Below are 18,257 nucleotides of genomic sequence, written 5' to 3'. Positions count from 1 at the left end.
CGCGCGTAGAACGTAAAAAATTGGGAAAATGCCGTTCGAGATTTCCTGTCACGGACGTCAACGCCGTTTTTCAGCAATTCGTGAGCGCGCGCGCCGTTTTTGATGCCGTTCGTGTTGACTTGCTTAAGCTCTCTATTATAACATCTCCCCCCTCAAATAACAAGTTCCAATGTCACTATGAAATAAAAGGAAATACAAGTAACAAGGCTATGGCTCAGTTATAATAGTTAACTGTTCTTAACAAGGCTCAACAAGCCTATCAGGCTTTTGCACAAGTCTTCCTGAACAATGAACAGAGCACGTAACAATTATCAACACGCAAACAATGAACAGATTGTGTAACGATAATCCACACGCAAATAAAGATCAGTGCGCGTAACAATCATCAACATGGAAACAAGGAACAGAGCGTAACAATCATCAACACGGAAACAAAGAATAGAGCACGTAACAATTACCAACACGCAAGCAAAGAACAGGGCACGTAACAATCATCAACATGGAAACAAAAGAACAGAGTGCGTAACAATCATCAACACGCAAACAAAAAATGAGCGCGTAACGATAATCAACACGCAAACATAGAACAGAGCGCGTCACAATCATCAACACGGAAACAAAGAACAGAGCGTAACAAAAATCAACCGCAAGCAAAGAACGGAGCGCATAACAATCATCAACACGTTAAAAATGAACAGAGCGCGTAACGATAATCAACACGAAAAAAAAGAACAGAGCACGTAACAATAATCAACACGGAAACAAGGAACAGAGCGCGTAACAATCATATACACGCAAACAAAGAACAGAGAGCGTAACAATCATCAACACGTAAACAAAGAACTGAGTGCGTAACAATCATTAACACGGAAACAAGGAACAGAATGCGTAACAATCATCAACATGCAAACAAAAATAGAGAGCGTTATAATCATCAACACGTAAACAATGAACAGAGTGCGTCACAATCATCAATATGGAAACATAGAACACATAATAAAGAACAGAGCGCGAAACAATCAATAACATGGAAACAAAGAACGAAGTGCGTAACAATCATCAACATGGAAACATAGAACAGAGCGTGTAACAATTATCATCACGCAAACAATGAACAGACTGCGTCACAATCATCAACATGGAAACAAAGAACAGAGCGCGTCACAATCACCAACACCCAAACAATGAACAGAGCACGTAACAATTATCAATACGCAAATAATGAACAGAATACACCAAAAACTGGAAATTTGGCAGAGTCGATTTCCAGTTTTTGGTGCATTGTATTCATTGTTCTGGTACGAGATCGCGACAGTTTGGGCTTTTTGATACTACTCAAATAATGAACAGAGTAAGTAACGATAATCAACACGGAAACAAAGAACAGAGCACGTAACAATTATCACCAACACGCAAGCAAAGAACAGAGCGCATAACGATAATCAACACGCAAACAAAGAATTGAGCGTGTAACAATCATCAACATGGAAACATAGAACAGAGCGTGTAACAATTATCATCACGCAAACAATGAACAGACTGCGCCACAATCATCAACATGGAAACAAAGAACAGAGCGCGTAACAATCATCAACACGCAAACAAGAAATGAGCGCGTAACGATAATCAACACGCAAACATAGAACAGAGCGCGTAACAATCATCGACACAGAAACAAAGAAAAGAGTGTGTAACAGTCATCAACATGGAAACAAGGAACGGACTGCGTAACAATCATCGACATGGTAACAAAGAACAGAGCGCGTAACAATCATCAACATTGAAACAAAGAACAGAGCGCGTAACAATCATCAACATGGAAACATAGAACAGAGCGTGTAACAATTATCATCACGCAAACAATGAACAGACTGCGTCACAATCATCAACATGGAAACAAAGAACAGAGCGCGTCACAATCACCAACACCCAAACAATGAACAGAGCACGTAACAATTATCAATACGCAAATAATGAACAGAATACACCAAAAACTGGAAATTTGGCAGAGTCGATTTCCAGTTTTTGGTGTATTGTATTCATTGTTCTGGTACGAGATCGCGACAGTTTGGGCTTTTTGATTCTACTCAAATAATGAACAGAGTAAGTAACGATAATCAACACGGAAACAAAGAACAGAGCACGTAACAATTATCACCAACACGCAAGCAAAGAACAGAGCGCATAACGATAATCAACACGCAAACAAAGAATTGAGCGTGTAACAATCATCAACATGGAAACATAGAACAGAGCGTGTAACAATTATCATCACGCAAACAATGAACAGACTGCGCCACAATCATCAACATGGAAACAAAGAACAGAGCGCGTAACAATCATCAACACGCAAACAAGAAATGAGCGCGTAACGATAATCAACACGCAAACATAGAACAGAGCGCGTAACAATCATCGACACAGAAACAAAGAAAAGAGTGTGTAACAGTCATCAACATGGAAACAAGGAACGGACTGCGTAACAATCATCGACATGGTAACAAAGAACAGAGCGCGTAACAATCATCAACATTGAAACAAAGAACAGAGCGCGTAACAATCATCAACATGGAAACAAAGAACAGAGCGCGTAACAATCATCAACACACATAATAAAGAACAGAGCGCGTAACAATCATCAACACACATAATAAAGAACAGAGCGCGTAACAATCATCAACACACATAATAAAGAACAGAGCGCGTAACAATCATCAACATGGAAACAAAGAACAGAGCGCGAAACAATCAATAACATGGAAACAAAGAACGAAGTGCGTAACAATCATCAACATGGAAACATAGAACAGAGCGTGTAACAATTATCATCACGCAAACAATGAACAGACTGCGTCACAATCATCAACATGGAAACAAAGAACAGAGCGCGTCACAATCACCAACACCCAAACAATGAACAGAGCACGTAACAATTATCAATACGCAAATAATGAACAGAATACACCAAAAACTGGAAATTTGGCAGAGTCGATTTCCAGTTTTTGGTGTATTGTATTCATTGTTCTGGTACGAGATCGCGACAGTTTGGGCTTTTTGATTCTACTCAAATAATGAACAGAGTGTGTAACGATAATCAACACGGAAACAAAGAACAGAGCACGTAACAATTATCACCAACACGCAAGCAAAGAACAGAGCGCATAACGATAATCAACACGCAAACAAAGAATCGAGCGTGTAACAATCATCAACATGGAAACAATGAACAGAGCGCGTAACGATAATCAACACGCAAACAAAGAATAGAGAGCGTAACAATCATTAACACGCAAACAAGGAACAGAGCGCGTAACAATCATCAACACGGAAACAATGAACAGAGTGCATAACAATCATCAACACGTAAACAAAGAACAGAGCGCGTAACAATCATTAACACGGAAACAAGGAACAGAATGCGTAACAATCATCAACATGCAAACAAAAATAGAGAGCGTTATAATCATCAATACGTAAACAATGAACAGAGCGCGTCACAATCATCAACATGGAAACAAAGAACAGAGCGCGTCACAATCATCAACATGGAAACAAAGAACAGAGCGCGTCACAATCATCAACATGGAAACAATGAACAGAGCACGTAACAATTATCAACACCCAAACAATGAACAGAGTGTGTAACGATAATCAACACGGAAACAAAGAACAGAGCACGTAACAATTATCAACACGCAAGCAAAGAACAGAGCGCGTAACATTCATCAACATGAAAACAAAGAACAGAGCGCGTAACGATAATCAACACGCAAACAAAGGATCGAGCGCGTAACAATAATCAACACGGAAACAATGAACAGAGCGCGTAACGATAATCAACATGGAAACATAGAACAGAGCGTGTAACAATCATCAATATGACAACAAGAAACAGAGTGCGTAACAATCATCAACATGCAAACAAAAAATAGAGCGCGTAATAATCATCAACGCGAAAACAAAGAACAGAGTGCGTCACAATCATCAACATGGAAACAAAGAACAGAGAGCGTAACAATCACCAACACACAAACAATGAACAGAGCACGTAACAATTATGAACACGCAAACAATAAACAGAGTGTGTAACGATAATCCACACGCAAAAAAAGATCAGTGCGCGTAACAATCATCAACACGGAAACAAAGAACAGAGCACGTAACAATTACCAACTCGCAAGCAAAGAACAGAGCGCGTAACAATCATCAACATGGAAACAAAAGAACAGAGTGCGTAACAATCATCAACACGCAAACAAGAAATGAGCGCGTAACGATAATCAACACGCAAACATAGAACAGAGCGCGTAACAATCATCGACACAGAAACAAAGAAAAGAGTGTGTAACAGTCATCAACATGGAAACAAGGAACGGACTGCGTAACAATCATCGACATGGTAACAAAGAACAGAGCGCGTAACAACCATCAACAAGGAAACAAAGAAAAGAGTGCGTAACAATCATTAACACGGAAACAAGGAACAGAATGCGTAACAATCATCAACATGCAAACAAAAATAGAGAGCGTTATAATCATCAACACGTAAACAATGAACAGAGTGCGTCACAATCATCAACATGGAAACAAAGAACAGAGCACGTAACAATCATCAACATGGAAACAAAGAACAGAGCGCGAAACAATCAATAACATGGAAACAAAGAACGAAGTGCGTAACAATCATCAACATGGAAACATAGAACAGAGCGTGTAACAATTATCATCACGCAAACAATGAACAGACTGCGTCACAATCATCAACATGGAAACAAAGAACAGAGCGCGTCACAATCACCAACACCCAAACAATGAACAGAGCACGTAACAATTATCAATACGCAAATAATGAACAGAATACACCAAAAACTGGAAATTTGGCAGAGTCGATTTCCAGTTTTTGGTGTATTGTATTCATTGTTCTGGTACGAGATCGCGACAGTTTGGGCTTTTTGATTCTACTCAAATAATGAACAGAGTGTGTAACGATAATCAACACGGAAACAAAGAACAGAGCACGTAACAATTATCACCAACACGCAAGCAAAGAACAGAGCGCATAACGATAATCAACACGCAAACAAAGAATCGAGCGTGTAACAATCATCAACATGGAAACAATGAACAGAGCGCGTAACGATAATCAACACGCAAACAAAGAATAGAGAGCGTAACAATCATTAACACGCAAACAAGGAACAGAGCGCGTAACAATCATCAACACGGAAACAATGAACAGAGTGCATAACAATCATCAACACGTAAACAAAGAACAGAGCGCGTAACAATCATTAACACGGAAACAAGGAACAGAATGCGTAACAATCATCAACATGCAAACAAAAATAGAGAGCGTTATAATCATCAATACGTAAACAATGAACAGAGCGCGTCACAATCATCAACATGGAAACAAAGAACAGAGCGCGTCACAATCATCAACATGGAAACAAAGAACAGAGCGCGTCACAATCATCAACATGGAAACAATGAACAGAGCACGTAACAATTATCAACACGCAAACAATGAACAGAGTGTGTAACGATAATCAACACGGAAACAAAGAACAGAGCACGTAACAATTATCAACACGCAAGCAAAGAACAAAGCGCGTAACATTCATCAACATGAAAACAAAGAACAGAGCGCGTAACGATAATCAACACGCAAACAAAGGATCGAGCGCGTAACAATCATCAACACGGAAACAATGAACAGAGCGCGTAACGATAATCAACACGCAAACAAAGAATAGAGAGCGTAACAATCATTAACACGCAAACAAGGAACAGAGCGCGTAACGATCATCAACATGGAAACATAGAACAGAGCGTGTAACAATCATCAATATGACAACAAGAAACAGAGTGCGTAACAATCATCAACATGCAAACAAAAAATAGAGCGCGTAATAATCATCAACACGAAAACAAAGAACAGAGTGCGTCACAATCATCAACATGGAAACAAAGAACAGAGAGCGTAACAATCACCAACACACAAACAATGAACAGAGCACGTAACAATTATGAACACGCAAACAATGAACAGAGTGTGTAACGATAATCCACACGCAAAAAAAGATCAGTGCGCGTAACAATCATCAACATGGAAACAAGGAACAGAGCGTAACAATCATCAACACGGAAACAAAGAACAGAGCACGTAACAATTACCAACTCGCAAGCAAAGAACAGAGCGCGTAACAATCATCAACATGGAAACAAAAGAACAGAGTGCGTAACAATCATCAACACGCAAACAAGAAATGAGCGCGTAACGATAATCAACACGCAAACATAGAACAGAGCGCGTAACAATCATCGACACAGAAACAAAGAAAAGAGTGTGTAACAGTCATCAACATGGAAACAAGGAACGGACTGCGTAACAATCATCGACATGGTAACAAAGAACAGAGCGCGTAACAACCATCAACAAGGAAACAAAGAACAGAGCGCGTAACAATTATCAACAAGGAAACAAAGAACAGAGCAAGAATTATCAACACGGAAACAAAGAACAGAGTGCTTAACAATCATCAACACACAAACATAGAACAGAGCCCGTAACAATACCAACCAGTAAAAAGCTTAAGAGTCAAATCAAAGCCAAAAGGTATTCAATGAAAGCTTAGCTATCAAGATGCTAAACAGCTGTTTTACAAAGAACTCGCAATGAAATCAAGAAATTTAAAAAAATGAAGGTTGAAAAACTAATTATTTAATGTCAACTTTTTTATTTCTCAAATGTTGCGTGTTGCTAATTCAATTTTCAGTTCTCCTCATGACCGTTCTAATTTAACTAATCAGGACTTGTTACATAAACAACGTCACAAGAGTATCCCCATGACCCTTGCTGACATTTGATTGGATTCCTATTGTCCTATCGCCTTTTGTTCGTTTACAGTAGATTTCCCTCTCTTCGAACCCTCGCAAAAAAATTCCAACTGCTAACCAGCCACCTGCCTACTTATAACCTAAATTGTGGAACCTAACGGAACCACGATTTCATAACTTATTAGTTGTTTAGAGTCTTACAAAGGGTCTCTTTTCCTGATTGATGGGACCTTGAAATCTAGCTCGAGTTTGCGTGAATTGAAAATTAGAGTTATCAACGACATTAGTTATGAAGATGCGATTTTGTAAATCCCGCAGAGTAAAGCTGCTCTCTGCAATGACTTATTTCATCGCATTCATTATTCAAACCGTACCGATATAGTACCAGCATCGTACACATATATAAAACAAACGCGCAAAAATCAGTGTGTAAGGTTTTCTATTCTGAAACCTACTCATCGACAAAATGTTTCTGGTTGAGACGTTGGTTTATCTCCTTTTGACAATGGAGCGCATCAAATCGCGAGATTTTCTTATCTTGTATGATGATACCAACTATATCAATAGCGTTTCGCACCTTATTACGAATTCCAAATTGAAAATCAAATTTGTCTCGGGCGCAAATTCTAGTCTATTCGGGATTCTAGATGAGTTTTGTGGCAAAAGAGACGGCACGGTTATTATTGGTTGTCTGGGGAGTAGGATGGATAGCTACTTCGCGTTTCTTGCGCGTCGATACCTTGTCAAGTTTATATGCGCAAGAAAATCACCATCGGATACACCTCTTCAGGTAATGCATTTGGCTTTTATGGGTGGTTTCCATATGATCGCACCAGATCGAACATGATCGAGTTTCTATATTATTATGATCGGACTACAAGGTTCAACAAGCAACTTTGAAGTTATTCTTTAATAAAGCACGATATCGCTCACTTGATTTCAACTTCTAGTAATGCTTGTTGGCAATGCTTTGTTCTCAATGGTGGCAATACTTGATTTCTACTCGTGGTAATGCCTGGTCCCCACCTGTGGAAATGCTTGGTTCTCACTTGTGGTAATGCTTGATTCTCATTGGGGTAATACTTGGTTCTCACCTGTGGTAATTCCTGATTCTCACCTGTGGCAATGAATCGTTTCTACTCGTGGAAATGCTAAATGCTAACATGAAAACAAATTAAAATGCTTTCAACTCTTAGCTCGTTCTTGTACTATTTTGAATTTTACGTTGGCGGTGCTAAAGTTCGTGTTTTTTGTTCAAGGATCGACCATATGTCACCATTGGTGCTTCACCAGCCTCGATTTCAAGTGTTATCACACAACTGGTGGAGAAGTCGTCAACGACTCACGTCATTCTTCTTGGAACACTGACACAACAGCGTGATATTCTGCCATTACTCCTCACACAGAAACAAACTCGAGATGTCTTGTGCTCTGCATTACCTGGAAACTCATCCCTGGACCTGACAAATGCTTTGCGACGCGCAAATTTTAAGAAATATCCCGTATTGATCGTGTTCCTAAAACGTTTTGTGACTTTCGAGGATAGATCCTTGAGGGACACCTTATACATTCTGCAACCACATGTTAATACAGTTGTGTTCGGGCCTGGCAATAATGTGTATAAAAATGGACTTGGAGGTGGGAATCTCTTTTTTGTGAAAATGATCATGACCTTGGAGACCTTGATTAGGAATGCTATCAAAATTTCGAATGAAACAAAGACTGATTATAGCACTAAGAAATGTTTAAACAGTACTTTGGATGACAGAATGCGGCAAGTGCAATTAAACAGGTAAGAGGTGTCAGTGTTGATTTTGATCGTTGAAATTATAATCATTATCATTATATTTTGTTACCCCATTGTCAACGTCATTATCATCATATATTCATCATTACCATCATATAATCATCATTACCATTATATAGTAATCATTTACCATCATATAGTCATCATTACCATCATATAGTCATCATATAGTCATCATTATCATCATATAGTCATCATTATAATCATATAGTCATCATTACCATCATATAGTCATCATTATAATCATATAGTCATCATTACCATCATATAGTCATCATTATCATCATATAGTCATCATTACCATCATATAGTCATCATTATAATCATATAGTCATCATTACCATCATATAGTCATCATTATCATCATATAGTCACCATTACCATCATATAGTCATCATTATCATCATATAGTCATCATTATCATCATATAGTCATCATTACCATCATATAGTCACCATTATCATCATATAGTCATCATTATCATCATATAGTCATCATTACCATCATATAGTCATCATTATAATCATATAGTCACCATTACCATCATATAGTCATCATTATCATCATATAGTCATCATTATCATCATATAGTCATCATTATCATATAGTCACCATTGTCATCATATAGTCATCATTACCATCATATAGTCATCATTATCATCATATAGTCATCATTATCATCATATAGTCATCATTATCATCATATAGTCATCATTATCATCATATAGTCATCATTACCATCATATAGTCATCATTATCATCATATAGTCATCATTATCATCATATAGTCATCATTATCATCATATAGTCATCATTATCATCATATAGTCATCATTATCATCCTATAGTCATCATTATCATATAGTCACCATTATCATCATATAGTCATCATTATCATCATATAGTCATCATTATCATCATATAGTCATCATTACCATCATATAGTCATCATTACCATCATATAGTCATCATTATCATCATATAGTCATCATTATCATCATATAGTCATCATTATCATCATATAGTCACCATCATCATCATATAGTCATCATTATCATCATATAGTCATCATTACCATCATATAGTCATCATTATCTTTATATAGTCATTATTATCATCATATAGTCATCATTATCATCATATAGTCATCATTATCTTCATATAGTCATCATTATCTTTATATAGTCATCATTACCATCATATAGTCATCATTACCATCATATAGTCATCATTATAATCATATAGTCATCATTATAATCATATAGTCATCATTACCATCATATAGTCATCATTATCATCATATAGTCATCATTATCTTTATATAGTCACCATTACCATCATATAGTCATCATTGTCATCATATAGTCATCATTATCATCATATAGTCATCATTATAATCATATAGTCATCATCATCATTATATAGTCACCATTACCATCATATAGTCATCATTATCATCATATAGTCATCATTATCATCATGTAGTCATCATTATCTTCATTTAGTTATAATTATCATCGTATAGTCATCATTACCATCATATAGTCATCATTACCATCATATAGTCATCATTATCATCATATAGTCATCATTATAATCATATAGTCATCATTACCATCATATAGTCATCATTATCATCATATAGTCATCATTATCTTTATATAGTCACCATTACCATCATATAGTCATCATTGTCATCATATAGTCATCATTATCATCATATAGTCATCATTATAATCATATAGTCATCATCATCATTATATAGTCACCATTACCATCATATAGTCATCATTATCATCATATAGTCATCATTATCATCATATAGTCATCATTATCTTCATTTAGTTATAATTATCATCGTATAGTCATCATTACCATCATATAGTCATCATTACCATCATATAGTCATCATTATCATCATATAGTCATCATTATAATCATATAGTCATCATTACCATCATATAGTCATCATTATCATCATATAGTCATCATTATCTTTATATAGTCACCATTACCATCATATAGTCATCATTGTCATCATATAGTCATCATTACCATCATATAGTCATCATTATCATCATATAGTCATCATTATCATCATATAGTCATCATTATCATCATATAGTCATCATTATCATCATATAGTCATCATTATCTTTATATAGTCACCATTACCATCATATAGTCATCATTGTCATCATATAGTCATCATTACCATCATATAGTCATCATTATCATCATATAGTCATCATTACCATCATATAGTCACCATTTCCATCATATAGTCATCATCATCATTATATAGTCATCATTATCATCATATAGTCATCATTATAATCATATAGTCATCATTACCATCATATAGTCATCATTATCTTTATATAGTCATTATTATCATCATATAGTCATCATTATCATCATATAGTCATCATTATCTTCATATAGTCATCATTATCTTTATATAGTCATTATTATCATCATATAGTCATCATTATCATCATATAGTCATCATTACCATTATATAGTCATCATTATCATCATATAGTCATCATTACCATCATATAGTCATCATTATCATCATATAGTCATCATTACCATCATATAGTCACCATTATCATCAAATAGTCACCATTTCCATCATATAGTCATCATCATCATTATATAGTCATCATTATCATCATATAGTCATCATTATAATCATATAGTCATCATTACCATCATATAGTCATCATTATCATCATATAGTCATCATTATCTTCATTTAGTAATAATTATCATCGTATAGTCATCATTACCATCATATAGTCATCATTACCATCATATAGTCATCATTATCATCATATAGTCATCATTATAATCATATAGTCATCATTACCATCATATAGTCATCATTATCATCATATAGTCATCATTATCTTTATATAGTCACCATTACCATCATATAGTCATCATTGTCATCATATAGTCATCATTACCATCATATAGTCATCATTATCATCATATAGTCATCATTATCATCATATAGTCATCATTATCTTCATTTAGTTATAATTATCATCGTATAGTCATCATTACCATCATATAGTCATCATTACCATCATATAGTCATCATTATCATCATATAGTCATCATTATAATCATATAGTCATCATTACCATCATATAGTCATCATTATCATCATATAGTCATCATTATCTTCATTTAGTTATAATTATCATCGTATAGTCATCATTACCATCATATAGTCATCATTACCATCATATAGTCATCATTATCATCATATAGTCATCATTATAATCATATAGTCATCATTACCATCATATAGTCATCATTATCATCATATAGTCATCATTATCTTTATATAGTCACCATTACCATCATATAGTCATCATTGTCATCATATAGTCATCATTACCATCATATAGTCATCATTATCATCATATAGTCATCATTATCATCATATAGTCATCATTATCATCTTATAGTCATCATTACCATCATATAGTCATCATTACCATCATATAGTCATCATTACCATAATATAGTCATCATTACCATCATATAGTCACCATTATCATCATATAGTCATCATCATCATTATATAGTCATCATTATCATCATATAGTCATCATTGTCATCATATAGTCATCATTATCATCATATAGTCATCATTATAATCATATAGTCATCATTACCATCATCATATAGTCATCATTATCATCATATAGTCATCATTATCTTCATTTAGTTATAACTATCATCGTATAGTCATCATTACCATCATATAGTTATCATTACCATAATATAGTCATCATTATCTTTATATAGTTATCATTATCATCATATAGTCATCATTATCATCTTATAGTCATCATTACCATCATATAGTCATCATTATCATCATATAGTCATCATTATCATCATATAGTCATCATTATCATCATATAGTCATTATTACCATCATATAGTTATCATTACCATAATATAGTCATCATTATCTTTATATAGTTATCATTATCATCAAATAGTCATCATTATCATCATATAGTCATCATTGTCATCATATAGTCATCATTATCATCATATAGTCATCATTATCTTTATATAGTCATCATTACCATCATATAGTCACCATTATCATCATATAGTCATCATTACCATCATATAGTCATCATTATCATCAAATAGTCATTATTATCATCATATAGTCATCATTACCATCATATAGTCATCATTATCATCATATAGTCATCATTATCTTTATATAGTCATCATTACCATCATATAGTCATCATTACCATCATATAGTCATCATTATAATCATATAGTCATCATTACCATCATTTAGTCACCATTATCATCATATAGTCATCATTATCATCATATAGTCATCATTATCATCATATAGTCATCATTATCATCATATAGTCATCATTATAATCATATAGTCATCATTACCATCATATAGTCATCATTGTCATCATATAGTCATCATTACCATCATATAGTCATCATTATCATCATATAGTCATCATTACCATCATATAATAATGGCGAATTTGATAAAAAGGCATTCTATATCACTCTAGTATGTTCATAAATCTATAAGTAAACCTTTTTGTAGCCAAATCCAATAATAAACGTCCCATAGAGATACTGCAATGGCATAAAAACAAATTCCTTTTTGTTTGTTCGAAGGTGGTTAGATTTTTATCAGAAAACTCACTCTCCACGACCACCCCCCCCCCCCCCCCCCCGCCCCCGTAGAAAAATTAGGTCCAGTTTATTCGGATTCCGCACCCCCTTAACAAAAATCCTTGGTACGGGCCTGATCATCGTTCTAGTATCGTCATCACCCACGTCATCATAATCCTTTTTTTTAGCAAATTACAATTCTTCAACAATTTTTTCCTATTGCTGCTTTGATTAGTGTTCTTACCTTATCGTCCAGGTTGACCGATACAGCTCAATTGCTGGAAGATTTTAATGTCAAGCTTTCTTTAGATGGACAACAAGACAATACAGTCTACAGAGTGGAAAAAATGCTGTCAAATAACACCAAGAAAATGGTAGGAAGTATCCCAAACAGTCATTTGATGGGAACTATCGATATTCATTCACGACGCAAGTGCAGAAACCCGCAGACTTTGTGTGTTGTAGCGACAGAGATAGACCACTTCGTTGGTTTGAAAGAGGTTACCGATCCTCGACAATGTTCCTTGTCCCACATTTGTACGCGATTCGTGAAAGAAATCGACAACAGAACCCGTGAAGTACAGCATTGCTGCTCTGGATTTATGTTCGATCTGCTTTTAAACTTAGAGCGAGATCTGGAGATTAACGCGGAGGTTTATCTTGTGATGGATGGGAGTTTTGGAACCTTCGACGAGAAAAAGGGGACATGGGATGGCATGGTTGGAGATCTAGTCGAGGGAAAAGCAGAAATGGCTCTTACCACTCTTCAAGTGTCCTCATCAAGGCAATCAGTCATCGACTTTGCAGACGCTGATATCGTACAACTCATAGACATCCTTGTCATGCCTGTGAAACACACGTTCCTGTCTGTGGGATGGTTCGGGTTTCTTCGCCCTTTCCAGGATATGTTATGGGTAGTCTGTGGTGCCATGATCATAGTCTTTGTACTTCTGGTCTGGTTGATCGACAGATGCAGCCCTTACGGCCACACGAACCAGGATCAAGTCTTCACTCTATGCGATAGCTTCTCTTATGTCTTCAGTTCCGTCTTCAAGATAGGCCTTGAAGACGTCACAGCGCGCAGTCCAAGCGCCCGACTCACGTACGCCGTGTTTTCACTGGGAACCCTGGTCCTGATCTCCACATACACGGCCAACCTGATGGCTTCACTGCTGCAAGAACGCTTTCAATTTCCTATCACTGGCATCTTTGATCCTAAGGTAGAGATTTTTAGATCAAAACTGATTGAAGACTTTCAAATTTTGGACATGCCGTTAATGCGTGCATTAACTGTCTGTCTGTCTGTCTGTCTGTCTGTCTGTCTGTCTGTCTGTCTGTCTGCCTGTCTGTCTGCCTGTCTGTCTGTCTGTCTGTCTGTCTGTCTGTCTGTCTGTCTGTCTGTCTGTCTGTCTGTCTGTCTGTCTGTCTGTCTGTCTGTCTGTCTGTCTGCCTGCCTGTCTGTCTGTCTGCCTGCCTGCCTGCCTGCCTGTCTGTCTGCCTGTCTGCCTGCCTGTCTGTCTGTCTGTCTGTCTGTCTGTCTGTCTGTCTGTCTGTCTGTCTGTCTGTCTGTCTGTCTGTCTGTCTGTCTGTCTGTCTGTCTGTCTGTCTGTCTGTCTGTCTGTCTGTCTGTCTGTCTGTCTGTCTGTCTGTCTGTCTGTCTGTCTGTCTGTCTGTCTGTCTGTCTGTCTGTCTGTCTGTCTGTCTGTCTGTCTGTCTGTCTGTCTGTCTGTCTGTCTGTCTGTCTGTCTGTCTGTCTGTCTGTCTGTCTGTCTGTCTGTCTGTCTGTCTGTCTGTCTGTCTGTCTGTCTGTCTGTCTGTCTGTCTGTCTGTCTGTCTGTCTGTCTGTCTGTCTGTCTGTCTGTCTGTCTGTCTGTCTGTATGTCCTCATCCCTTCTCATTGTGCTACACTGTCTTACAACAGCTCCAAGATACAAGCTCAGATTTCCGTCTTGGTATATGGAAAGACACTAGCATAGAGATGTTGTTTAGGAGGGATCCACGATTTCGGAAGATACGGGAGAATACTGTATTGGTATCTGTGTACGATGACTATCTACGTTTACTGGACAATGGGTGAGTATCTGTGTACGATGACTATCTACGTTTACTGAACAATGGGTGAGTACCTGTGTACGATGACTATCTACGTTTACTGAACAATGGGTGAGTACCTGTGTACGATGACTATCTACGTTTACTGGACAATAATGGGTGAGTTACGGTTACCCCTCCCCCGACATTTCCCTAATGTGACAATCATAAGCAGAAGGTCATACATTTCATGTTATACAACGACAAAGTCGCGCGCTCTACTTGGTCAAGGACGTCTATGTGTTATAAGAGGACACGCGCACGCGAAGAAGACGGAAGACATCACACCTCGTCGTCTCGTTGCTTACAATCTTAGTCGTGTCACGCGGTGTCGTCATCTGTGCATCTATTAGAGGACAGACGCACGCAAAAATGAGGTCTATTTGTTAACTAGCAAACTACCTTGGGCGGGAAAACATCTTGGAATATTGCAAACCAATCTTAGATGGTCATTTCAAGATTCCATCCATAGTCTGCCTGCCAATATTGAATAAAAACAACAACAAATATATGAATGATTAACGTAAAGTTTTAACATTTTACTCTAGAAAACTTGACGCAATGATCGCTACGAATCCGTTCTTTCTTAATGATGCCGCCAAGAGACCTGGTTACGCCTACAAAATCATCGGTCCACCAATACAAATATCCAGCGGAACTATAGCCTTTGCAAAAGGTTTCGCATGGAACGCGAGGATTTCAGCCAAGCTGCGAGACTACCAAGAGAGTGGCTATTTTCAGGTTCTTCAAAATCGATGGTTTTCACAAAACGCAATGGGTACTCAGAATTCGGTGGAGCAGATAAAGATTGTGCATCTAAAGGGACTGTTTCTTATTCTGCCGTGTTCTGTGGTGGTCTGTTTTGTATTGTCAATACTCGAGACACTTTACTATAGAAAGCGCCGGCTGATAACCTTTTAAGTAATGCTCCGTGGAAGAACTAGGCAACCTAACGGCAAGTGCTAGCTGGAATGTCAAAAACCCCTTTGCTAATTCTAGAAATTTGATTGTCCAAGACAAAAAAAATATAAATCATAATATACAAATAACGCAACACGATTCAATATTTTCTTCCTGCATGTTTAATACCAAAAAAAATCCGAGGTAGGAAAGCTAGGTAGAAAGGCTATTTGCCGCAGGACAATGAAATTTGCCTGGGTCTTGCATCACGTAAAGAAATTGCGTCATGGCTGTAATACGAAAATACAACATGCTGTATGGGAATACCACACGGTACGGAAGGGACAACAGAGATAGGTCCAAATTAAGTACCCCTGTTTGTGTGTTGTTAGTAAGCACTGCCGCTGAGGGCGGGCACGTTTATTGCGTCCCCAGTGGTTCTTTTACGTCCCATCGACTCAGGTTAGTATGGTCCAGTTTGAAGAGACGTGACCTCTCTGGGTTTGTGTCCTTATCCGAGAGACTTAAACTCGTCTTTCAGGCGCGTACACAGGGGTTAGACAAACGATAAAAAGGGACACAAGCTGGCAGAAAGACTGGATAGAAAAATTGATAAGTGGACAAATGGTTTACAGCTCAGTATTTTAAGTTCCTGCTACATAATTTGCATTTCCTTGTTCTATAGAAATTAAGGTGATCAGAATTATGAACGAGGTGCTAGAAGGACAGACATGCAAAAGGCATACAAATGAACAGACGGACGGCCGGGCAGACAGAAGGACAGACAGGTGTATAGAAAGTAATATAGGTGAAACGACAGAGGACATGAGAGAATAATGGTTTGTGCATACACAGGGCGCATTGTGTGCACACGCATTAACGGCATGTCCTAAAGTTGAAAGTTTCAATCAGTTTTGATCTAAAAATCTTTACCCTACGGGACAGATCCTCTAGTACGTCCTCGTTTATCTCTAAAGATAGCCTTTGCATAAAAACAGTTTTTTTTGCTTACTCTGAACCAAAAGTTATCAGAGCTGTAGCAGGCTGGGAGGGGTGGTGGTGGTGGGGGGGGGGGTGCCTTTACAGAAACATTTAGAAAATATTGGGGGCACAGCCACGCCCCGTCTGGTCATTTCCTTATAATTTTTTAAAAATATTGGGGGGGGGGCAGGTGCCCCCAGTGCCCCACCCCCTGCTACGGCCTGGCTATACATCGAATTCGGCTGTAACGGATCAAGATGCGCCTTACTTTTTTATATTTAAATACCTATCTAGCATTCTTAAAAAGTTATTTTTCGAGTATCCATGCACTCGTATATATTACCACACGCTAGACGGAGCGCAACCAGCAAAATCATGCTGCCACATGGTAGAATGGACAAGCAAACTGAAGCTGCGAGGAACTTATTCACATGCCCCACAAGAATCCCTGGCTAAAATGAGATTGACTTGACCAACTGCTGCGGGCATAGGCATATGAGCTCACCAATGAGCTCGGATAAGAAAGGAGGTTATGTGGGAATAGCTAAATTAGTACAGCACCGGATGCCGAATATCAAGGATGCTGCCTTCATTCACTAAATCTAGTCATTTGCCGCGCCTGCAATACAGTACGGGGGGAACGTATGGGGGTCTAATTACCACGATACCGCACAAAATTTTCGAAAATATCGCATACCGCACAGAAGGACGAAGTTTTGAAGAGCATGCACACCCCATTAACACCGCAACACCGCAATATATTTTTTTTTACCGCAATACCGCCAAAAATCTCGTATCTCGCAGTGTTTTGAAATACCACATTACCGCTAGGCTCGGTTTCCAGCCGTGGTGGTTTCGGTGCGCCCGCGATCCTCTCTCATTTATAAAATTATTTCTAATCCTACGCAAACGCAAAAGACAAAAAAAAACTTCACAACAGCGC

General features: G+C 37.5%; 1 protein-coding gene across 1 annotated transcript; it reads left to right on the top strand.

The window, feature by feature from the left end:
* The first annotated feature begins 7,208 nt into the window (after nt 1-7,208).
* Nucleotides 7,209-16,701, top strand: LOC116609232 (glutamate receptor ionotropic, NMDA 3B-like). The gene is made up of 5 exons (XM_048719806.1): nt 7,209-7,630; nt 8,100-8,632; nt 13,599-14,562; nt 15,264-15,415; nt 15,982-16,701. The coding sequence occupies exons 1-5, from the start codon at nt 7,307-7,309 to the stop codon at nt 16,352-16,354; spliced, it is 2,346 nt and encodes a 781-aa protein (XP_048575763.1). The 5' UTR covers nt 7,209-7,306; the 3' UTR covers nt 16,355-16,701.
* Nucleotides 16,702-18,257: the final 1,556 nt, after the last annotated feature.

Source organism: Nematostella vectensis, chromosome 12, assembly GCF_932526225.1.
Source record: "Nematostella vectensis chromosome 12, jaNemVect1.1, whole genome shotgun sequence".
NCBI lineage: Eukaryota > Metazoa > Cnidaria > Anthozoa > Actiniaria > Edwardsiidae > Nematostella > Nematostella vectensis.
This window is presented reverse-complemented; position numbering and strand designations above follow the sequence as displayed.

Bases quoted from the DNA above. Each gene is read 5' to 3' on its own strand.
- LOC116609232 (XM_048719806.1), top strand. From the start codon at position 7,307: ATGTTTCTGGTTGAGACGTTGGTTTATCTCCTTTTGACAATGGAGCGC. The intron at 7,631-8,099 runs GTAATGCATTTG...TTTTTGTTCAAG, and splicing joins CATCGGATACACCTCTTCAG to GATCGACCATATGTCACCAT. The intron at 14,563-15,263 runs GTAGAGATTTTT...GTCTTACAACAG, and splicing joins CTGGCATCTTTGATCCTAAG to CTCCAAGATACAAGCTCAGA.